Source organism: Trichomycterus rosablanca, chromosome 2, assembly GCF_030014385.1.
Source record: "Trichomycterus rosablanca isolate fTriRos1 chromosome 2, fTriRos1.hap1, whole genome shotgun sequence".
Lineage (NCBI taxonomy): Eukaryota > Metazoa > Chordata > Actinopteri > Siluriformes > Trichomycteridae > Trichomycterus > Trichomycterus rosablanca.
This window is the reverse complement of record NC_085989.1, coordinates 22,805,967-22,830,906: the sequence shown is the minus strand read 5'-3', so window position 1 is coordinate 22,830,906 and position 24,940 is coordinate 22,805,967. Positions and strand designations below refer to the sequence as shown.

The 24,940-nt window shown below is 37.8% G+C and overlaps 1 protein-coding gene across 5 annotated transcripts; it reads right to left on the bottom strand.

Moving 5' to 3' along the window:
- Window positions 1-13,315, bottom strand: ap5z1 (adaptor related protein complex 5 subunit zeta 1). 5 transcript variants are annotated; one of them, XM_063012597.1, is made up of 19 exons: window positions 13,196-13,315; window positions 12,559-12,588; window positions 11,130-11,270; window positions 10,103-10,289; window positions 9,388-9,532; window positions 9,183-9,295; window positions 8,928-9,096; window positions 8,714-8,752; window positions 6,376-6,558; window positions 6,255-6,292; window positions 5,427-5,589; window positions 4,777-4,955; window positions 4,550-4,692; window positions 3,800-3,952; window positions 3,164-3,275; window positions 2,205-2,302; window positions 1,730-1,862; window positions 859-1,073; window positions 1-422 (listed from the first exon to the last, which is right to left on the bottom strand). In XM_063012597.1, the coding sequence occupies exons 1-19, from the start codon at window positions 13,234-13,236 to the stop codon at window positions 152-154; spliced, it is 2,553 nt and encodes an 850-aa protein (XP_062868667.1). In that variant the 5' UTR covers window positions 13,237-13,315; the 3' UTR covers window positions 1-151. The 5 variants fall into 5 exon arrangements, with proteins under 5 accessions (XP_062868667.1, XP_062868684.1, XP_062868675.1 ...); XM_063012614.1 differs by having other exon boundaries at window positions 6,376-6,516; window positions 13,196-13,314; XM_063012605.1 differs by lacking the exon at window positions 12,559-12,588 and having other exon boundaries at window positions 13,196-13,314.
- Between the last annotated feature and the right edge of the window lie 11,625 nt (window positions 13,316-24,940).

The window sequence follows — 24,940 nt, the reverse complement described above, 5'->3', positions numbered from 1 at the left end:
TCATCAGAAATGTATCATTTATTTTTTCAGACATGTTATAATCCAGTAACAATGTGTATAATTTAAAGTCTTGATGGTAATAAGCGAGATTGTGCTGAACTCTGTACTTGTGATAGACAGGAGTCGTTATGTCTCCGCACCCAGCGAAGCTTCAAGCAGGCAGAAAGTTGGAATGGCAGTGAAGCACGTCACTGATAGCTCTCATGTGCTGTGGTAATGCAGCATTAGTGTCTCTGTGCCACCGAGGGCTGTCACTTTGAGTCGATGGTGCCAGTACAAACTGGGCCACATTAGGAAGCTTGAGGAGGTTTATAAGTTCGTGGGCTCGTGTAACGATCTCCTCGCTGTCCTCCTCACTGAAGCATGATGTCACTGGTCCACTATGCGCAAAAGCACGCATCTTAGACAGGAACAGAGATGCTCTGAAAGACAGACAGCTTAAATTTATAATATAATATACTTTTACTTTGAAGCATTACCCACATTACACCTCTTTAAACAATACCTTCAGGACGAAAAGTCCTTTTGATTTTAGCATGACAATCCCCAAACCAAAAGTGATGTCCAGAAGTCATACATTAAGATGTACTGGAAAGCAGACTGAAGCCAGACCAGATCACACAACATTATTACTTGAGCCTAGTAAGGTTTTGTAGCTGAATTAAGCTCTTTCTAGAAGAATGACTGTTGTGGTAATAGCAGCCATTGGGGCCCGCTGTGTTTGGTTTCTGGGTGTATTACAAACTCTTGGCCATATAGCCTATGTGTATGCTTTATGTGTACATGTGTATTATTTGTATTGGCCTTGTATTATGTTTATTATTATCATTTGTAATGTGACTGGAAACATTGGCTTACCGGGGAATGAGGTCCTGACTGCGGGATGCCAACTTTGCCAGTGCAGTCATGAGCACAGTAAGCAAACGTGGAGAGTAGCGTGGTGGGCTGGAAAACTGTCGCACCTGCGTGATCTCAAACAGTATTGGCTCGAGTCCCTCAAAAAATGACGTTATTAGATCCACAGTGCAGCGAGGGTCGTAGGAAAGTGACAGATACTCCCCTATTACCCACACCTGAAAACACAGACACACGTGTATGTATGTTTGTATGTATGTATGTATGTACACAGTTGCAATAAATAAAGTTTTTATTGGTTGAATTAACAGCAATATAAAAAGAAAATGAATGTTGTCGTATTTTAGAGTGGCAGGACATTTTGTTAATGCTCCCATGTCACATTTATTCAATCCTTACCTAATATTGCTGATCTTAAAACCCTGTGCTATTCTGTATGATCTAAAGTTGGGTTACAGCATGATTAAAGCATTGGAAACTCAATAACAACCCTAAATGCTTCAGCTGTGATGTGTTATATAAACACCAGCAGAGATTAAAGTGTTTGTGTACAATGGGTGAAGATTTCACAAAAGAGGTGTCAGCATTAATTGAAATTTATTACATTTATTAGAGATCATCAAAGCAAAAGGATCTTCCACCAAGTACTGAGGCTGGGGTTGAAAGCTTGTGCATGTTAACAATTGTCAAGAAATGTAGAAGCTGTATATTTCATTCTAATTAATCACCAAAACACTATAATAAGGTTAGGGGGTAAATATTTCGGACTGCAACTATATTTTTATCTAGACACATATAGACATACAATGACTGACTTATTAAAAACAATAATCCAGTGTATCTTACATGAGTCATGCTTGCTTTTGCCACTTACCACATGTGTGTAGAAGTCCTCTTTACTGTAGATGTTGGTTGTAGCACTGGCAAATTCCAGCAACTCCTTGTACTGATCAACAATCAGAGGTGGATGCAGCTTGCACAGGGCCCGCAGGTGTGTGCTAAACACTCTACAGCAAACATTCAACAGTCAGTGTGCAGCAAAGAATCAAACTACAGATACAAACTTTGTCCTTTTTTTAAAACCTTTTTAAAAGCTTTTTTAAAAAGCTATAATTATAACATATGTTCAACGGTTCCCAACTTGCAGCCCTTGTGCTATTTGAAGTCTGACAAACAGCAGTGAAGTCTGATGTTCTGTACTTTTAATTGTTTTATTGATGAATTTGTAGGGCTTGCAAGATCTGCTTTAGCCCAGCTGAAAGGGCTGAGAACTACTGCCACTGTCCTAAGCCTAATATATACACATGAAAAGACTAGGTCTCATCTACTGTTCTCTGGAAGTGACTGACCTCTGCACTTCAGTGCTGAAATTCTTGACGTTGTACAGAAGACTGCTTCTTTCCAGCAGTACCAACAAAAGCTGGTTAATAAGCTTCCCATCAGCCATCTGCATACAAACACACACACAGTCAGTAAGTCACTAATTTATAGTTATTCTTCCAGTGATATCATCCATTTTGGGAAAGAATTCTGCAGGTTGGTCAAAGCTCAATAAAGATTACTGGTATGACATTATTTTGACATAATTCATGTTTATTAATACTGCAAACACAGGTCATACAACATTGGTTAAATAGGAAAAAGAGAAACATAGGACTGGAGGCATTTCCAGGTTGCATACTCTAGATAAAGGTAATAGTGTAATTCTGGGCCTTTCTGGTTTTGTAAAATCACATCAATTTAATATTGAATAAGGAGAAAGAACTCTAGTTCAATCACTGACGCTACAAACTATACTCCAAGGTGTATTTGGACGTCCAAGCCACTAACACTGGTGTGCTGATGCAACAGCTCAAAAAGTTGCACATACAGAGGTACCTTGCAACTGGACGCCCTTTGTCGAGAAATTTGTACCCTTAAACTCGATGCTTCCCTTAAACTCGATGTATTGTATTTCAGTGTTTTTTTTTATATTATATTTGTGTTATTTTCAGTGTATAAGTGTCAAAAACAACCCCATTATTTCACATAAGCCTAAAATATATGCAGTTCCACAGGACCATGTAACACAGTTTTCCCATTCATCCTTATGGTGAAAAAAATCCCTTGAAACCCCCCTAAAACTTAATGCCACTCCCAGAACCAACTGATGTTGAGTTTCAAGGTACCACTGTATTATTACATTATATATAGTGAAAATATATTTATGGAAATCGAGTGTGTAGAGGGTTCATAATGACCTTCCTCATTACCAATGCTGTAATAAACATGCTTCAGGTTACTGGAAGGTTTGTGTGGTGGCTGTTACCTGAGTAATTGTGTTGAAGTAAACATGTAGAAGTACAGGGACAATCTGGGCACAGCGCACCACACGTGGACTTTCCGCCATTCCCTCTAGAGCCTCGTGAAGCATACTTAACCTGGAGAGCGGCACAAAGCAGTTTGATAACATCACAAGATTAAACAACATGCTTGAAGTCCTTGAAGTCACGCTGGCCTAGGAGGGCTGAAACTTAGCAAGCGACTCAGGTTTTTAAAACGTGTGGCCAAACTGTGGCAGATCCTACTAGGTAGCTTTAAAGTGTATAAATGAACACACTTTGCTTTTTGTATTCTTCCATCACTCATGCTTGCAACTCTACAAGACATTAGGTGTCACTGTTGCAGCAGATGACTCCCCATGCAGCCTTCCTCCCTCCCTCACACATCAGGTTGTACCCCTGAGATTTAAAATAGGAGAGCACTTTACAATGATTTTACCTCAACACCAGTGTAAGTGATTTTAAAACTTTTATTGGTGTTCACTTTTTGTTTTCTCTTTTCGGCTAGCAGTAATGTGGTACAAGCAGCAAGAGAATTGCAATAGGGGATTGGACTTGTCTTTGGAAAATTGGATTTAGAAAAATATGAGGTAAGGAGTTCACAAGTGATAATCTAATGTCACCTGTCGATGGTGTCTCCGCTGCCTGCTTCTGGTCGAAGGATGTAAAGGAAGAGTCCTCTGTATGAAGGCTGGCGAAAGGCTTCCAGAGAGGCAGCAATCCTGGAACCTTGCTGGTCCCAAATGACTCGTTCACTGGCCTGATAACACGCTGACCTGCAGTGGATTTACAGTCAGTTTAAACCCACAGAAATCCCACATATGTCTAAAATCTGAACAGGTTTATTACTGGATTTCACTAACTTCTTACAGTGGTATTTGTCACACTTAATAAGTGCAATGCACTGCCGCCCTTTCCAAGGTGTATTTGTGCCCTGCGCTTAGTGTTTTTGAGTGCCACTGAACTCCTAGTGTCCTCTCCAGGGTATTCCAGCCTTGCTCTTAGTGTTAAATATTTTAGGATTTGTCCCAGGTGTACCATGGCATTGTAAACACTAAACTGCAAAAATACTAAAATAGTGCTAGCACTGATGTAAACACACATGAATATAAAAGAATTGTAGCTGTTGAGTCTAATGCAGGGTTTTTAAACCCTGGGTCGAAAAAAAATGGGCCACAGATAAAAGTAATAAATTATAAATAAATAAACTTGTACGCAAACGCCCCCTTGTGGAGGCTTTATGTTACAGGACCAGATTGTACAGACAGAGAGTAAAATACATCGTGTTACCTGGGTCATTTAAAAAAAGTTTGATAAACCATCATAAACCATCAACGATTTAGTTTTAGAATAAAGTTGTATAACGAGCTAACCTGTGCTGGAGGTCCAGGGCTGCAGCCAGACAGGGAAGATCTAGCAGTGAGTGAAGTAACTCGATTGCTGTTTCAGGAGCCAAAAAAGAAGGCAGCAGCTCCATAAACTCTGATATCAGCCCTGGACTGTTCCATGCCAGAAACTTGAAAAGAAAATAGATATGAGCGTATGGAACATCACTAATAAAGATGTGGATTAAAATTTGTTAATTGAATAGAAAAGTTACCTTAAGCAGGTTAGGAAAGCTTTGCCTGTAGATAGGTACTTTATCCTGCAGTACTTTCATGTTGTGGAGGCAGAACTGGATAAACTCGAAGGCCAGAATGGATTCATTGAAGAGCTCAGCTGGAAAGCGGCTAAAGAGTTGGCAGAGGACTACTTCTGAATCTACAGCGGCGGTTTCACCTAAACAAAGAACATGACTTTTAGAGAACTAAAATCTGACTGTCCTTAAAATATGTTCAAGGTTTACACTAACAAAACAAAAAATTATGACCGTCCATCCAATATGCCATTGTGCTCTCGTGTGCTGCTTTAATGCGATGGGCTCCACATAATCTCAGAAGGTGTGCTGTGCTATTTGGTATCAGCCTTCAGCTACTGTATATTGCAAGGTGGATCAGCTGTGGATCTAATATCTAATATTTATATATTATATATTAAAAGTCCACATATTCCTTTACTAATGCCATGTTTTCGTGATGTAAAAAAAAGTAGGTTAGACCTTTAACCTGTACTAAAATCGTTTAAGGGTGTGCATATTTATGCAACCACATTATCAGTTTTTACCCTCCCCTCCCCACCCAAAAAAAGGTTCAGTTACATATATTACATTATAGGTGTTTTGGCTCATCAGTGTAGATTGCATTCACTCACTGTGGTTGAGGTAGAACTGAGCGATGGGCAGTAGTGCTCGAGCAAACCCCAGGTCTGTACTCAGCCTGCTGTATAGTGCTTTGATACAAGGAAAGGCACGGTACACATAGGATGGGTCCTCACTGCAAATGATGTCCATTATGGCCACTGACTCCACAATGCACTGGACAAAAGAAAGCATCTATTCAACTAACCAGCTTCAGGGGTAGATAAATCTCTTACCAAGGCAGCCAGGTCAAGTAGTTTACAGGCTATGAGTTTGTTATTAGTAATAATAATAACTAACTAGTTCATCTTGCTAATAAACATTCAGCCTCGTCTCTCATCATAATTACAATTTTTTGTGTTATGAACTTTTTAATGACATATGGCTAGTGGTAAAGTTCATTCATTTATTTTTTAGACATTGTAGCTTGATATGGCTAGTTGGTAGTGTTTTTGTTTTTTTTCGAAGTCAAATTTTAATCTAACATGTTTTAATCTAATATCTTGTGTGTTTTTGGGTTTAAATTCTAGATTGTATTTGTTTTAGGCTGTTGACTTCAATTGTAAATATATTTGTCTTTAAGTACTAATAAAAAAAAAACCTGTCTTTAAGTACTTAGAAAGGAACACTTCATAACATGATAAAATATTAAAGGATTTCAGAAAGCTGCTCCAAAGTCATTCAAATATCATTTTCTGACATTAGGCAGATTATATAAAAACTATGAGAAAATGGGACAAACTCAATGGATAAATGAACAAGTAAATACCTAAATAATGTAGCTTCATGTGACTTTAAAAAAGAAATCATTAAGAAAAGTTAGATAATGTAGTGTGGCTTACCGCCTTCTGTAGCTCTGCATCAAATTTCTTCATGGCCTCTACAATAAAACATGAAAGTGGTTTTCACAAACCGTTACCTAATTGTAAACAAGTTGTATTAGAGATATGGTGGTTAACTCACTCCGGTCACTCTGTTCAATGAGCCGGTGACAATACTCAAATGCTTTCTCCCTGAGTCGCTCCTTCGGTGGTAGGAGTCGGCTTGATGAGGATGTGGCTGAGACCATGGACATGACCGAGCTGTCCAACTCAGATCGATCATCTACACCGAGAGCAAAGAACAATCCACTACTACCCTCAATGACTAAAACAAAATGTGTTTGACATTATAGCACAATGCACTGACCATAGTATAAAAAGATTAAAAATGACAATTATAGGCAATTAAAATGGAATCAACATAGAGTATAACAAATTTAAGTTAATTTGACAGGCTCTGTAATTAAGTCACCAGGTTAGGAAAGAAATGGATCAGCAGAGCTGTTATTCACTGATTATGGTGCTTGGTTATTGACTAATTGGAAAAAACATCATTAGTTACAACAGACAAAAATGTGTATATTTCTAAATATGAGTAGAAAATACCCAAACCAGCTCTTGGACATTACTAACTACAGGGTGGGCCATTTATATGGATACACCTAAATAAAATGGGAATGGTTGGTGATATTAACTTCCTGTTTGTGGCATATTAGTATATGGGAGGGGGAAAACTTTTCAAGATGAGTGGTGACCATGGCGGCCATTTTGAAGTCGGCGATTTTGGATCCAACTTTAGTTTTTTCAATGGGAAGAGGGTCATGTGACACATCAAACTTATTGAGAATTTCACAAGAAAAACAACGGTGTGCTTGGTTTTAACGTAACTTTATTCTTTCATGAGTTATTTACAAGTTTCTGACCACTTATAAAATGTGTTCAAAGTGCTGCCCATTGTGTTGGATTGTCAATGCAACCCTCTTCTCCCACTCTTCACACATTGATAGCAACACCGCAGAAGAAATGCTAGCACAGGCTTCCAGTATCCGTAGTTTCAGGTGCTGCACATCTCGTATCTTCACAGCATAGACAATTGCCTTCAGATGACCCCGAAGATAAAAGTCTAAGGGGGTCAGATCGGGAGACCTTGGGGGCCATTCAACTGGCCCACGACGACCAATCCACTTTCCAGGAAACTGTTCATCTAGGAATGCTCGGACCTGACACCCATAATGTGGTGGTGCACCATGTTCGACTGATGCCACTCTCCAGTGACATGCGGCGAGTGCTACGCTGTGGGCTCTTGCTGAATGAAGCTAGGACAGCCACTGATGTTTCTTCATTAGTGACAGTTTTCATGCGTCCACATTTTGGCAAATCCAACACTGAACCAGTTTCACGAAACTTAACAAGCAGTTTGCTAACTGTAGCATGGGAGATGGGTGGTCTCGTAGGGTGTCTTGCATTGAAATCTGCTGCAATGACCCGGGTACTGCGTTCACCAGACATCAACACAATTTCTATCCGCTCCTCACGTGTTAACCTCTGCGACATGTCAATGGCTGTAAACAAAGAGAAGCTTGTAAATAACTCATGAAAGAATAAAGTTACGTTAAAACCAAGCACACCATTGTTTTTCTTGTGAAATTCTCAATAAGTTTGATGTGTCACATGACCCTCTTCCCATTGAAAAAACTAAAGTTGGATCCAAAATGGCCGACTTCAAAATGGCCGCCATGGTCACCACCCATCTTGAAAAGTTTTCCCCCTCCCATATACTAATGTGCCACAAACAGGAAGTTAATATCACCAACCATTCCCATTTTATTTAGGTGTATCCATATAAATGGCCCACCCTGTAGTACGTATATACTACAGACAAAATATAAAGCATATTTTAAAACAAAACAAGGTAGTTTTAGGCAGAAGATATGATAGGTTAAACTCTTACAGTTTTATCTTTTGTTTCAAGACCTACTAGTGTACTAGAGAGATTTAATTATTAAATTGCTGTTTGAATTAAACTATGGCTGTATTGTTTGCATTTTAACTATAATATATTTCCATACAGTTGACTTTTTAAATTAGGTTTGTGGTAATTATATACAGGCACATCATAAATAATAATTTTCTTTGTACTCTAAAAGAGGAGGAGACAGTTTTCCTCCATTCATTAACAACTAAATACATTATCAGGCAAACAATATAAAACAGATTAGTGTATTAAATTCAGAAGTCATATTTTCATATTTTATAACTTTAGTATAATACTTAGCTGTATTACCAGCTGTACGTACAATTATGCCTGCCTTCAATATTCAGATGTTTCTTTACATTCTACTTTTCAGGTTTTTTACTTGTTTTTTTTTTTTTTATAAAAGCAATCTCCAGGAGCAGGGTTGGGCATAAATGAGCAGAAAGAAATGAATTCTGTTTATGTCTTTAGGTCAGTCATGTCAAACTTGCAGCTCACTGCTTACCTTGCTGTGAAATATGAGTGACCTGTGTTCTTTTTGGGGCTAGCAAAAGTAAAAATCCAATCCTGAGTTATTTATGCACACTGTACAGATCACTGTTAAAGCAATATCCATTTAAACTCTCCATGCATCTATTATGCCTCAAAAAAAATAACAGTAAAACATCATATTCTACAACTTTTTAGCTAATCCAAACACCCTGTGTTTTATATGTTACCTGCTTCTGTGTTGGAGGTTCCACCTGTGTCATAGGTGAGCAGCCAGCTCCTGAGCATGGAAAAAGTGTACATGTTCATCCACTGATCCTCAGTGTAGCTCTGTCCCAAACACAGCACTGTGAAGAAGTCTCCAGCCACTGCTCCATCCACTTCAGTCATAAGTGCTGGCTAAAAAAAACAGTTATGCAGGTGAGAAATCACTTTTTTAACTTTTTGTAGTCTCATATTTGTAAGGAAGAAAGCTTTTGCTGCACCTGTCTTGTTCTGGGACTAGTAAAAAATCCTCCAGAGGACATGGAAGCTCCTTGATGAATGCTGGCATATCGCAGCCAATCAGCCAACTTTCGACTAACTACATTCACCTGATCTGAGCACAACATAAAAAAATCAAACTGTCATATATATCTCATAAAATAAAACAGAGCATTAAATAACCATAGCTGACTATTAAGGACCCACCTTCACTGAGAATATCTGGTGAGAACTTTAACATTTTGGACAGAATGGGAAGTGTGTGCTTGGGGACCTGCATCTCAGGAGGTCTTGACTCGAGACTCTTCAGTAAATGCTGGCAGATAGGAAGCAGATCCTTTTTGCTCCCAGCCTGAGAAACAGGATGTTATGTTATAGCAAAGTGTAAAGAGACAGGGGCTGCAGTCCAATCTAAAGTGAGCATTCCAACAGAGGGCGATTAAAGTGTGGTCGCCCCCCAACAACCGCTTTGAAAGCGTTCACCTCAGAGATTCTTTAAAAATTATGATTTTTAAAATGAACAACTGGGCGCCCAGGTGGCACAGTGGGATATTCCGCTAGCTCACCAGTGCCGAGATTCTGAACTCCTCGGTTCGAAACTCGGCGTTGCCACCGGTCAGCTGGGCACCATCTAGCGGGCAAAATTGGCAGTTCCTGCAGGGAGGGATGACTGGAATACGTGGGCGGGGTCTGCAAACGCTGTGTAAGGACCTTGATTGGAGGATAGAGGCGCCTGTGCAGAGTGCATTAGACAATGAGATTATTTTTGGTATTTTATTCCCTCTACAGAGTGAGCCTATTAGAGTCATCACTACAGTGTTTGTAACCTTTGGAGGAGTTAGGGCATAGTGAAGATCACGAGAGAATATTGTGATTGTGATGTGTTGTGAGAAGATGCAGAGGAAGCATGAAGAGCAGTTACCTGAGAGAGCACCACACTGGTTATATAAGTAAGTGCTCTGCTGTCCTGGCTGAGCTCTGTGGAAAGGCTGTGCACACTGAGGGGTAAACTCTCCCTCAAGATGGCTGAGGACAGGACCTGAAACTGCTCAGGACAGGATGGCAAGCTTAGCAACATCCTCAGCTTCTTTATTAGGTCAGGAGGGAGCCTGGTAGTGAACATCAGAATTAACATAAGTTACACAAAGAGCTTGAATAAAAAGACAAAATCATATCTCATTGCTTCAGGGGAGAAGGTTGTTCAACACCTATTTAAATAAGTGAACATCCCCTTAATTTAATAACTGGGTGCACCTTATTTAGCAGAAACGACGTATACAATGTATATAATTTGATACCACTCTTTAACTTTGCTGTCCATTAATTTTAGCTTAGTTCTTGCTGTCCAAGAATTTTAGTTTTTTACAGAACTGCTTGAAATTAGACACAATGCTTACAACAGCATCTCTATTCTATTAAATTCAGGACTTCAACTAGACCACTCCAAAACTTTAGTTGTATTTCTATTTAGCAAGACAGATGTAAATGTACTTTTGCATTTTTGTATCAATATCCTAGCCTGCTAAAAAAAAACCTACAGACATAATTAATCCCTAGCTGTAAAAAATAAGCCAAAAGAAAAGGGCCTGGACCACTCGGATCTAAAAAAAAAGAAGCGTAATTTACTGCTTTTTAAATTAAATTCTGTGAAGCCTGTGTTTTGTCAATTAGCAGCATTTACTATGACAAGAATTCAAATCCACAGAAAAGTACCTGATATACAGAAACTATAAGAGTTGTGCAAAAACTTAAACCGTCCCTGGATGCTTAGGTAAGATACACAGAAATGTCCCAAGTCTAAAGAAGGTTCATTCGATTCTACAGTTCTGCAGTAGTCCTCATTGTATGATGGTTTCTTTTACACAAGATATTAAAACTGTGTGTGAATGTGTGGTGCTGAGACTTACTGATTATTGTAGGTCAAGGTTGTAAAGTGTTTTTCAACTTACGTTCTGGCATATTTGTTGGCAGACACAATCAAGTGGAGCCTCTGAAGAGAATCAGCCACTTCTCCTCCAGCTTCCCGACTTGAATGAAGTAGTTTAGATACACGACCATAAAACTTCTGGAGCTCATCTTCTTGTATTTCTCTGAAAAGCATAACAAAAATGCAGCACTAAATTTATAACAGAAATCCTGCATTATCTGAGCCAGTGTAATTCAAATTCTGGGAGGTTTTTCCATGAGATTTTAGAGTGTGTCTGTGGGAACTGTGGTCCATTATATTTTGTATGGTCAGAAATTGATGTTGATCCTGTTCACCAGGGTTACAATTAATGTTACAATTAATAACTACCCCCTGCATTAACTGTTGTTTCTTATATAAGGAATGACGTCTTAATATAAAAAAACAACAGCATAGGAATGCCAAACTTCACTTAAATACTAGTGGTTAAAAGTACTCTGTACTGCTGAAATGACAAACCCTGTGTTCAAAGGAAAGTAATTATTTGTGTGTTAAGCTTTTTTCTTCCCATTGAACCCATTATAAAAGTAAAATATAAATATATTAAAAAGTAGAATATACACCGATCAACCGTAACATTAAAACCACCTCCTTGTTTCTACATTCACTGTCCATTTTATCAGCTCCACTTACCATATAGAAGCACTTTTTAGTCCTACAATTACTGACTGTAGTCCATCTGTTTCTTATGCATGCTTTATTAGCCCCTTATCATGCTGTTCTTCAATGGTCAGGACCCCCACAGGACCACCATAGAGTAGGTATTATTTGGGTCAAACTCCATCAGCGCTGCTGTGTCTTATCTACTCATATCAGCATAACACACACTAACACACCAGCACCATGTCAGTGACACTGACATGGTGATGGTGTGTTAGTGTGTGTTATGCTGGTATGAGTGGATAAGACACAGCAGCGCTGACGGAGTTTTTAAACACCTCACTGTCACTGCTGGATTGAGTATAGTCCACCAACCAAAAATATATCCAGCCAACAGCTGAGAATGATCCACCACCTAAATAATACCTACTCTGGTGGTCCTGTGTGGGTCTTGACCATTGAAGAACAGTATGAAAGGGGGCTAACAAAGCATGTAGTAACAAGGAGGTGGTTTTAATGTTATGACTGATCGGTGTATAGTGTGGTCTTGCATGTTTAGTTCAGTTTTTTTTCAACAACTGATGGTAGCACTGACTGATCCTTACATTAGTGGGTAATCTGTTTACATATCAGTATATTGGGGAGCATTTTAATACTGGAGGGGGCACAATATACATTGTGATTACTGCCTTGCTTGTGAGCAGTAATAAGTTAAAAAAAAAGTGTGGTGTTTTTAGACCATTGTTTTCGTACATGAAGTCACGTTAAGCATGCTTGTATAAAAGTGCCGATCACGACACACTGCTTCTAACCTGGACAAGTCAGGAAGAAGAAAAGATGTGCTGTTGAAATAAAAAACGTTTATTTATTTATTAGGATTTTAACCTCATGTTTTACACTTTGGTTACATTCATGACAGGACACGTAATTACTTGTTACACAAGATTCATCAGTTTACAAGTTTAATGTCAAACACAGTCATGGACAATTTTGTATCTCCAATTCGCCTACGCAGACAAGGGGAGAACATACAAACCACACAGAAAGGAACCGGACCGCCCCACCTGGGAATCGAACCCAGGAAACCATGCAAATTGCAGTTTAAGAAGTGCTAGGTCAAAGCTCATAACACGTTATTGTCTACTCAACAATTATATACCTAAAAACATACAATTACAAACAACTATAATTAGGTAAAGCAATCTGGCTAATACTCTAACCTCAAGCAGTTGTGCACTCTGTAAATAAACTAATATTGTAAGAAGACATTGTTGCTAAATAAAGCAGATAAGTTATTCCACATTTAAAGCTACAGTAGATTTTAAACAAACATAACATAGATTTTTGCTACGTGTGTTAGTACACTAGGGAAAGTAATCAATAGTGCACTGACAAATCCACCAGTTCAAATTTACTACATCAAAAATGCAAGCTATTCAGATTTCAAACCTTGCTTGTTTAATCAGACTCTCAGTCCCGGGAGCGAACATGCTGTATCGGATCAGTCTAACAACATCAGAAAGGCTTGATGTAAGAGGTCAGTATCGCTGAAAACTATTAGAAAATAGATCGTAACAGAAGCCCTGTTTTTAACTACAAATCACATGACACCAGAGGTTCCGCATTGGTCGTCACGTGATCCGCACAGCTTTACACATTGGTCGTCGGTAGGGTGCCAACTTAGCTTAATAGAGCTTCAGTGTGTCGTTAAAATCGCAGCGTGAACATGGACAGAGTTGGGTTGCACTGTATTCAGAATACAAACATAATTATATTAATAATATTAACTTTCTAATTTTTGTTAAAAAAAACCCCCAAAACTTTCACACTCACTGTCCATTTTATCAGCTCCACTTACCATATAGAAGCACTTTGTAGTTCTGCAATTACTGACTGTAGTCCATCTATTTCTCTACATATTTTTACCTTTTTTTACTCTGTTCTTCAGTGGTCAGGACCCCCACAGGACCACTACAGAGTAGGTATTATTTGGGTGTTGGATCATTCTCAGCACTGCAGTGACACCGACATGGTGGTAATGTGTAAATGTGTGTTGTGCTGGTATGAGTGGATAAGACACAGCAGCGCTGCTGGAGTTTTTAAACACCTCACTGTTACTGCTGGACTGAGAATAGTCCACCAACCAAAAGTATCCAGCCAACAGCTCCCCGTGGGCAACATCCTATGACCACTGATGAAGGTCTAGAAGATGACCAACTCAAACAGCAGCAATAGATAAGATAGATAGATAGATAGATAGATAGATAGATAGATAGATAGATAGATAGATAGATAGATAGATAGATAGATAGATAGATAGATAGATAGATAGATAGATAGATGCATACTTGCATACTTTAAAATAAATGTAGTCTCCTTTTGAATTCCACTCTTTTCACATTTTATTTTGCTTTTACCCCTAATTTTTCTACTAATCTAGTCGTGTCCAGTTGCATTTTCCTCCTCTACTGATGCTTTCCACTCCTGACCAAGGAGAGCTGTGACTAACACGCCCCCTCCGACATGTGTGCAGTAGCTGACTGCATCTTTTCACCTGCATGAAGCGAGTTAATATGGGGCTTAGTTTCGCGCACAGAGAGACACACCCTGATCACACATTATCCCCCACATTATCCCAAATTAGCAAGCTGAAACATTCCATCTGGTCAGTGGCACCCACAGAAATTATTCATAGGGGTGGCCAGATGGGGACACTGAAAATCCTGGGGTGGCACACCAAAACGAGAAGGCATAACTACATTTTAGGTAGTATACAGACTAGCTGATAACTAATTATCTGATGTGCATAGACTAATATGGTACAATTAACATTTTACCGTACAACAACAATCCTGTTTTATTGTGTAATGTATCTGTATATACATATATTAGGTGATCCATTGTTCTTTAAATAGACTAGTTACCCTATTTCTTAAAAAGACCAACATACAGGTTTAAATTATGTGAGTACATTAATCGCAAGGAACAAATAATTTACTGAAAACAAAATGCTGAAGTCTAAAACATCACAGAGGCCTCCAATTATTTCCAATACAGCTCTATTGAACTTTACTCTTGCTGTTTTTTTTTTTTTATAAACAAATATATTACAGGCTATGTCCAAAAATGGGAAAAAAAAAAAAAAAGCATTAACACAGACAATGTACAGTTACCTATAGCCTACTCCCAACCTATTCTTATCCCTGCTTATTAGCCTACGTTTCTTAAAGAAAGACCAGATGTCTGTGGACTTTCTCTTCATTGTTCTTCAAATAGGCTAGTTGCCCTATTTCTTAAAAATACAAATGTACAGGTATAAATTGAGTGAGTACATTAATCGCAAGGAACAAGTAATTTACTGAGAACAAGAATGCTGAAGTTTAAAACATTACAGAGGCCTCCAATTATTTCCAATACAGCTCTATTGAACTTTACTGTTGTTGTGATTTTTATAAACAAATATATTACAGGCTATGTCCAAAAATGGAAAACAAAACCAAAAAAGCATTAACACAGACATGTACAAGTTACCTATAGCCTACTCCCAACCTATTCTTATCCCTGCTTATTAGCCTACGTTTCTTAAAGAAAGATGAGATGTCTGTGGACTTTCTCTTCATTGTCTGCAAATTGCACAGCACAGTGACTAACAGTAGCAGCTAGTATGCTAACGCTATTAGCTAGCTAGGGCTGGGTGATATGACTAAAAAACTTATATCTCGATATGCTTTTGAGAAGTAGTAATATACGATACGATACAATATAATGTAAACTTAACAAAGTACAATGGCAGGCCACTGCAATTTTACTTCAAATAAATGAGAATTAAAAAAAATCCCGACAGCAGCACCATGATCAACCACACAGCAGTATAACATCATAATTGCTGCTTACCTGAGCTTCTCTTCTTCAAATCAAGACAAATCTATACCCGTGTGTTGTTTCATTAAGGATAAAATCCACTTTTTTCTAAATGTTTTCCTTCATGTTTACAGAATATTTCCAGAATATTTATATCTATATCCAACAGATAATTTATTCTCTCTGCTTTCGTGGTTAAATGCTGAGACTGGTAATTCATTAACTAAGCTGTCACTTATAATTCTACAACCAATTAAGTTATTATTATTTATTTGGAGTTTAACCTCATGCTTTACACTCTTTGGTTACATTCATGACAGAAACATTATGCCATACACAAGATTCATCAGTTCACAAGTTTAATGTCAAACAGTCATGTACAATTTTGTATCTCTAATTCACCTCAACTGCATGTCTTTGGACTGTGGGAGGAAACTGGAGCACCCAGAGAAAACCCACGCAGACACAGGGAGAACACACAAACTCCACACAGAAAGAACCCGGACCACCCCACCTGGAGATCGAACCCAGGACTTTCTTGCTGTGAGGCGACAGTGCTACCCACTGAGCCACTATGCTGCCCCTCCCCCCCAATAAAGAGAGAGTTCTTTCATTGCCAGCCCACCCGAATGATGCACATTGAAGAAATGCAAAAAAAGCATATCCTGCTTTGGATTAGAGGAACAAGTGAAGTTCCGCCCAAAATCTGAATTCGGAAGCTGTGATTGGTTTATACAGCTGTTTTTCAAGGAATGTGCTACAGCGACGGTGGTTGGCTGCCTGCATTTTTATTTTTATGAACTGTTGTAAAAATATACATCATTGACCTAAACAGACAGGACCTATTGAATTATATCAGAAAGAAGCATATGCATATGCGAATCAATTCTCCGAAGGGATATTGCTGTATTCAGCATATAGTCTTACATAATGTTGCACCAGTTAACATTTAAACATGGATCCTCACTGGTAACATTTCGTAAAAATAAAAGTAATGAATGGTCACAACTAATTCATACAGGATCAGATGAGCTCTGTATTACTCTTAGGTAGGCCTATTGGGTTAAATGTTTAAGTCATTTGTGTTCTAAATAACTTTTATTAATCTGTAATCTGAGTTCAATCAGACTGGAGGAAATCTTTGCATGTAAACATGGCCATGGTGACACAGTCTGATCGAGCAGCTCCAGTAGCAGATGTAATACTGTGCTTGAGTTAATAACGATGTGGTAGACAAGTATACTCAGGAAAAGTACTCCTGGTCCAGTATATGCGCTTAATTCTGTGCATTTAATAAAGAAAATTTATAACAGATCACCTAATACTGTAATATTAAAGGTAATAAGGAGTAAAAGAACAGCGATGTTGTAGTACTGTGTGTAAGTATATACAGTATGTATGTACTGTATATTGTAGTACTGTGTGTAAGTATATATGTATGTATATTGTAGTACTGTGTGTAAGTATATATGTATGTATATTGTAGTACTGTGTGTAAGTATATATGTATGTATATTGTAGTACTGTGTGTAAGTATATATGTATGTATATTGTAGTACTGTGTGTAAGTATATATGTATGTATATTGTAGTACTGTGTGTAAGTATATATGTATGTATATTGTAGTACTGTGTGTAAGTATATACGTGTATGTATGTACTGTATATTGTAGTACTGTGTGTAAGTATATATGTATGTATATTGTAGTACTGTGTGTAAGTATATATGTATGTATATTGTAGTACTGTGTGTAAGTATATATGTATGTATATTGTAGTACTGTGTGTAAGTATATATGTATGTATATTGTAGTACTGTGTGTAAGTATATACGTGTATGTATGTACTGTATATTGTAGTACTGTGTGTAAGTATATATGTATGTATATTGTAGTACTGTGTGTAAGTATATATGTATGTATATTGTAGTACTGTGTGTAAGTATATATGTCAAGTCAAGTCAACTTTATTTATATAGCGCTTTTTACAATAGACATTGTCTCAAAGCAACTTTACAAAATCCAGGACCAACAGATACAAAAACCCCTGTTGAGCAAGCCGAGGGCGACTGTGGCAAGGAAAAACTCCCTGAAAATTACAGGAAGAAACCTTGAGAGGAACCAGACTCAGCAGGGCCCATCCTTCATGGGTGGCCTGGAGGATACTTTAAATAAATACACGATTTACACAAATCATACAAACACAGAATTAAATGATCTAAAAGTCATAACTGGTAATAAATAGATAAATAAACAATTAAATAATAATAGAGTTGTTATCCACTCTAGTCTTCAATAAAGTCTGTAGTGATTTCTTGTCGTTGCAATTACTCCAGACCAGTCACATCTGACAGGAGCAGCATCGTTGTCCCGGCAGTCTCGACTTCAATCCTTAACCTCGGCGGGTAAACAGGTTTCCATCAGAATGCCCTCGGGGTAAAACAACAGAGAATGTAGTTAATAATGTACAATGCTAGTTGACAAACAGTTTTACAGAGAGTTTTAGACTCCGGCAGCCCTAATTATTACAGCATAACTAAAAGGGAGAGCAAGCAGGTAACAAGGTCATGAAGGCTTTCACAGGACATCAGCGCCCATCTCCCCACCGTCACCAAACCTGAGTGATCGGACAAGAGAGGCAGAACGACAGCAACCCAACATCCCTGATCACCACAAGTTTCTATGACCAAGAACCCCCAAGCTCTGCGCCTTTGTCTATACTAATCAAAAGCCTGAGAAAATAAATATGTTTTCAGTCTAGACTTAAACATTGAGACTGTGTCCGAATCCCGAATAGAGGCAGGAAGATTATTCCAGAGTTGTGGAGCTTTGTAGGAAAACGCTCTTCCACCAGCCGTGATCTTTTTAATTTTAGGAACTATAAGTAACCCTGCATCTTGTGAACGAAGTGGACGCGCTGGGCTGTAGTGATTAATAAGTTCACTCAGATACTGTGGAGCCAGACCATGTAGCGCTTTATAAGTTAGTAAAAGTATTTTGTAATCAATGCGAAATTTTACTGGCAGCCAGTGTAGAGATGATAGAACAGGAGTAATATGGTCAAATTTTTTAGTTCTAGTTAGCACTCGAGCTGCTGCATTTTGAACTAACTGGAGTTTGTTTAAGGATCTACCAGAGCATCCAGTTAGAAGAGCATTACAATAATCTAACCGAGAAGTTATAAACGCATGGATCAGTTTTTCGGCATCATTAACAGATAGTATATTTCTTATTTTAGAAATGTTACGCAAATGATAGAAAGCAACTCTAGTAGTATTATTAACGTGTGTATCAAATGAGAGATCTGAATCTATTGTGACACCTAAGTTTTTTACATCTGGGCTGGGAGTAACAGAGAACGTGTTTAAGTTTAGCACCAGGTTAGACAATTTGTCTCTTGCAGCTTTAGAGCCAACAAGTAAAACCTCTGTTTTATCTGAATTAAGTAAAAGAAAATTACACGACATCCAGTTTTTTATGTCGTTTACACAATCTTCTATCTTACTGATTGTGTCAGTATCATTTGGTTTGGCTGATATATACAGCTGTGTGTCATCTGCATAGCAGTGAAAGTTTATGCCATGTTTATGAATAATTTCACCTAGTGGAAGCATATAGAGTGTAAATAATAGCGGTCCCAGTACCGACCCCTGTGGAACACCATACTTTACTTTTGTAGTTTCCGAGCATTTATTATTTACATAAACGAATTGAGAGCGGTCAGTCAGATATGATTTAAACCAAGAGAGTGCGAGTCCTTTAACACCTACTGTATTTTCTAGCCTCTCCAGTAAAATGTTATGATCGACCGTATCAAACGCTGCACTAAGATCTAATAGAACAAGAAAAGAGACACATCCATTATCAGAAGACATTAACAACTCGTTAACTACTCTAATTAATGCGGTTTCGGTACTATGGTTGGGTCTAAATCCTGATTGAAATTTTTCATGAATACAATTTTCATTCAAATAAGAACATAGCTGTTTGGAAACGACTTTTTCTAATATCTTTGAGACAAAAGGAAGGTTTGAAATTGGCCTATAATTAGCTAGTACATGTGGATCAAGATTAGGTTTTTTAATCAGGGGTTTAATAACAGCACTTTTAAACAATTTAGGTACATACCCAAGGTTAAGGGATGCATTGATTAATGTAAGCAGGGGCTCTACAATAGCTGGGAGTAAATCTTTAAGTAAACGAGTTGGAACAGGATCGAGTATACACGATGATGACTTCGATGATTTAATCAACACAGTTAGTTCATTTTGGGAGATTGGATTAAAGGAATTTAGTTGGATTAACTCGTTACTATTATCACCACTGTTATCACCAATGCTGCTCGGAGTGAGTCCATACTTAACATTGGCAAGTGACACACTCTGACTCTGAAGTCGTATTTTTTCTATCTTGTCATTAAAGAATTTTAAAAAATCATGGCTGGTACAGTCAGGCGGTATATTAGATTCAGTTTCATTAACGTTTTTAGTTAATTTGGACACTGTCTCAAAAAGGAATCTGGGATTGTTTTTATTTTTCTCTATTAGGGATGAATAATATAAAGATTTAGCTTTTATAAGTGCATGTTTATACTCAGTTAGAGCATCTTTCCAAGCAATCTTATACACTTCTAGTGTAGTGTGACGCCACTTGCGTTCTAATTTTCGTGCTGCTTGTTTAAGTGCGCATGTGTGGTCATTGTACCAAGGAGCAAGTTTTTTCTCCCTAATCAGTTTAGTTTTGAGTGGGGCTACGTTATCTAAGGTTGTGCGCAGTACGGTCTCTAGGTTTTGAGTTGCCTGATCTAGTTCTTTAGGTTCTGATGCTGATATATTTGGTAATTCTGGTAGGCAGTTTATGAACGCTGCTGCAGTTGCAGATGTAATAGTGCGCTTATATTTAAAACGATTTGGTTGCTGTATATTATTGGACAGGGACACTTCATAAATTAGTAGAGAGTGATCAGAGATTAAGTCATTCTGTGGTATAATTTCCAGGTTGTCTATGTTTATACCATAAGTAAGTATTAAATCTAAGGTATGTTTACAGCGGTGAGTGGGTCCTGTTACATTTTGGGTGATGCCTAAGGATTCTAAAATAGAGTCAAACGCAATTTTGAGTGGATTACACTTATCCTCATAATGAATATTAAAGTCACCAACAATTAAAGCTTTCTTAGTTGATAAAACTAATTTAGAAAGAAAATCGGCAAATTCGTTAAGAAATTCTGAGTAAGGACCAGGGGGTCGATAAACAGTAACCAGTTTAAACATACTATTTTTATCAGATGAACATTTATTGGTTATGTCAGAGATAAGAACTTCAAACGAGTTTGTTATGGGAGATGATTTTACAGTAAGACCTATGTCTTTATCATAAATTGCGGCTATTCCTCCACCACGACCGCTAAGACGTGGCTTATGTTCATAACTGTAACCCGGAGGAGATGCTTCATTTAAACCTAGATACTCATCAGGTCTAGCCCAGGTCTCGGTTAAACACAGGGCACTAAGACAATTATCTGTAATTATTTCATTTACGTTTATATGTACAGTGTATCACAAAAGTGAGTACACCCCTCACATTTCTGCAGATATTTAAGTATATCTTTTCATGGGACAACACTGACAAAATGACACTTTGACACAATGAAAAGTAGTCTGTGTGCAGCTTATATAACAGTGTAAATTTATTATTCCCTCAAAATAATTCAATATACAGCCATTAATGTCTAAACCACCGGCAACAAAAGTGAGTACACCCCTTAGTGAAAGTTCCTGAAGTGTCAATATTTTGTGTGGCCACCATTATTTCCCAGAACTGCCTTAACTTTCCTGGGCATGGAGTTTACCAGAGCTTCACAGGTTGCCACTGGAATGCTTTTCCACTCCTCCATGACGACATCACGGAGCTGGCGGATATTCGAGACTTTGCGCTCCTCCACCTTCCGTTTGAGGATGCCCCAAAGATGTTCTATTGGGTTTAGGTCTGGAGACATGCTTGGCCAGTCCATCACCTTTACCCTCAGCATCTTCAATAAAGCAGTGGTCGTCTTAGAGGTGTGTTTGGGGTCATTATCATGCTGGAACACTGCCCTGCGACCCAGTTTCCGGAGGGAGGGGATCATGCTCTGCTTCAGTATTTCACAGTACATATTGGAGTTCATGTGTCCCTCAATGAAATGTAACTCCCCAACACCTGCTGCACTCATGCAGCCCCAGACCATGGCATTCCCAACACCATGCTTGACTGTAGGCATGACACACTTATCTTTGTACTCCTCACCTGATTGCCGCCACACATGCTTGAGACCATCTGAACCAAACAAATTAATCTTGGTCTCATCAAACCATAGGACATGGTTCCAGTAATCCATGTCCTTTGTTGACATGTCTTCAGCAAACTGTTTGCGGGCTTTCTTGTGTAAAGACTTCAGAAGAGGCTTCCTTCTGGGGTGACAGCCATGCAGACCAATTTGATGTAGTGTGCGGCGTATGGTCTGAGCACTGACAGGCTGACCCCCCACCTTTTCAATCTCTGCAGCAATGCTGACAGCACTCCTGCGCCTATCTTTCAAAGACAGCAGTTGGATGTGACGCTAAGCACGTGCACTCAGCTTCTTTGGACGACCAACGCGAGGTCTTTTCTGAGTGGACCCTGCTCTTTTAAAACGCTGGATGATCTTGGCCACTGTGCTGCAGCTCAGTTTCAGGGTGTTGGCAATCTTCTTGTAGCCTTGGCCATCTTCATGTAGCGCAACAATTCGTCTTTTAAGATCCTCAGAGAGTTCTTTGCCATGAGGTGCCATGTTGGAACTTTCAGTGACCAGTATGAGAAAGTGTGAGAGCTGTACTACTAAATTGAACACACCTGCTCCCTATGCACACCTGAGACCTAGTAACACTAACAAATCACATGACATTTTGGAGGGAAAATGACAAGCAGTGCTTAATTTGGACATTTAGGGGTGTAGTCTCTTAGGGGTGTACTCACTTTTGTTGCCGGTGGTTTAGACATTAATGGCTGTATATTGAGTTATTTTGAGGGAAGAATAAATTTACACTGTTATATAAGCTGCACACAGACTACTTTTCATTGTGTCAAAGTGTCATTTTGTCAGTGTTGTCCCATGAAAAGATATACTTAAATATCTGCAGAAATGTGAGGGGTGTACTCACTTTTGTGATACACTGTATGTATATTGTAGTACTGTGTGTAAGTATATATGTATGTATATTGTAGTACTGTGTGTAAGTATATATGTATGTATATTGTAGTACTGTGTGTAAGTATATATGTATGTATATTGTAGTACCGTGTGTAAGTATATACGTGTATGTATGTATATTGTAGTACTGTGTGTAAGTATATATGTATGTAGGTATATTGTAGTACTGTGTGTAAGTATATATGTATGTATATTGTAGTACTGTGTGTAAGTATATATGTATGTATATTGTAGTACTGTGTGTAAGTATATATGTATGTATATTGTAGTACTGTGTGTAAGTATATATGTATGTATATTGTAGTACTGTGTGTAAGTATATACGTGTATGTATGTACTGTATATTGTAGTACTGTGTGTAAGTATATATGTATGTATATTGTAGTACTGTGTGTAAGTATATATGTATGTATATTGTAGTACTGTGTGTAAGTATATATGTATGTATATTGTAGTACTGTGTGTAAGTATATATGTATGTATATTGTAGTACTGTGTGTAAGTATATATGTATGTATATTGTAGTACCGTGTGTAAGTATATACGTGTATGTATGTATATTGTAGTACTGTGTGTAAGTATATATGTATGTATATTGTAGTACTGTGTGTAAGTATATATGTATGTATATTGTAGTACTGTGTGTAAGTATATATGTATGTATATTGTAGTACTGTGTGTAAGTATATATGTATGCCCCTCCCCCCCAATAAAGAGAGAGTTCTTTCATTGCCAGCCCACCCGAATGATGCACATTGAAGAAATGCAAAAAAAGCATATCCTGCTTTGGATTAGAGGAACAAGTGAAGTTCCGCCCAAAATCTGAATTCGGAAGCTGTGATTGGTTTATACAGCTGTTTTTCAAGGAATGTGCTACAGCGACGGTGGTTGGCTGCCTGCATTTTTATTTTTATGAACTGTTGTAAAAATATACATCATTGACCTAAACAGACAGGACCTATTGAATTATATCAGAAAGAAGCATATGCATATGCGAATCAATTCTCCGAAGGGATATTGCTGTATTCAGCATATAGTCTTACATAATGTTGCACCAGTTAACATTTAAACATGGATCCTCACTGGTAACATTTCGTAAAAATAAAAGTAATGAATGGTCACAACTAATTCATACAGGATCAGATGAGCTCCGTATTACTCTTAGGTAGGCCTATTGGGTTAAATGTTTAAGTCATTTGTGTTCTAAATAACTTTTATTAATCTGTAATCTGAGTTCAATCAGACTGGAGGAAATCTTTGCATGTAAACATGGCCATGGTGACACAGTCTGATCGAGCAGCTCCAGTAGCAGATGTAATACTGTGCTTGAGTTAATAACGATGTGGTAGACAAGTATACTCAGGAAAAGTACTCCTGGTCCAGTATATGCGCTTAATTCTGTGCATTTAATAAAGAAAATTTATAACAGATCACCTAATACTGTAATATTAAAGGTAATAAGGAGTAAAAGAACAGCGATGTTGTAGTACTGTGTGTAAGTATATACAGTATGTATGTACTGTATATTGTAGTACTGTGTGTAAGTATATATGTATGTATATTGTAGTACTGTGTGTAAGTATATATGTATGTATATTGTAGTACTGTGTGTAAGTATATATGTATGTATATTGTAGTACTGTGTGTAAGTATATATGTATGTATATTGTAGTACTGTGTGTAAGTATATATGTATGTATATTGTAGTACTGTGTGTAAGTATATATGTATGTATATTGTAGTACTGTGTGTAAGTATATATGTATGTATATTGTAGTACTGTGTGTAAGTATATACGTGTATGTATGTACTGTATATTGTAGTACTGTGTGTAAGTATATATGTATGTATATTGTAGTACTGTGTGTAAGTATATATGTATGTATATTGTAGTACTGTGTGTAAGTATATATGTATGTATATTGTAGTACTGTGTGTAAGTATATATGTATGTATATTGTAGTACTGTGTGTAAGTATATATGTATGTATATTGTAGTACCGTGTGTAAGTATATACGTGTATGTATGTATATTGTAGTACTGTGTGTAAGTATATATGTATGTATATTGTAGTACTGTGTGTAAGTATATATGTATGTATATTGT

What these genes read in the sequence shown, in the direction of transcription:
- ap5z1 (XM_063012597.1), bottom strand. Translation starts at nt 13,236, where the DNA reads ATGTTCGCTCCCGGGACTGAGAGTCTGATTAAACAAGCAAG. An exon ending in CTTCTTCCTGACTTGTCCAG is followed by an intron (nt 11,271 to 12,558) that starts GTTAGAAGCAGT and finishes TATGCTTTTCAG; the next exon opens with AGAAATACAAGAAGATGAGC. An exon ending in ACCAGATATTCTCAGTGAAG is followed by an intron (nt 9,296 to 9,387) that starts GTGGGTCCTTAA and finishes TGTTGTGCTCAG; the next exon opens with ATCAGGTGAATGTAGTTAGT.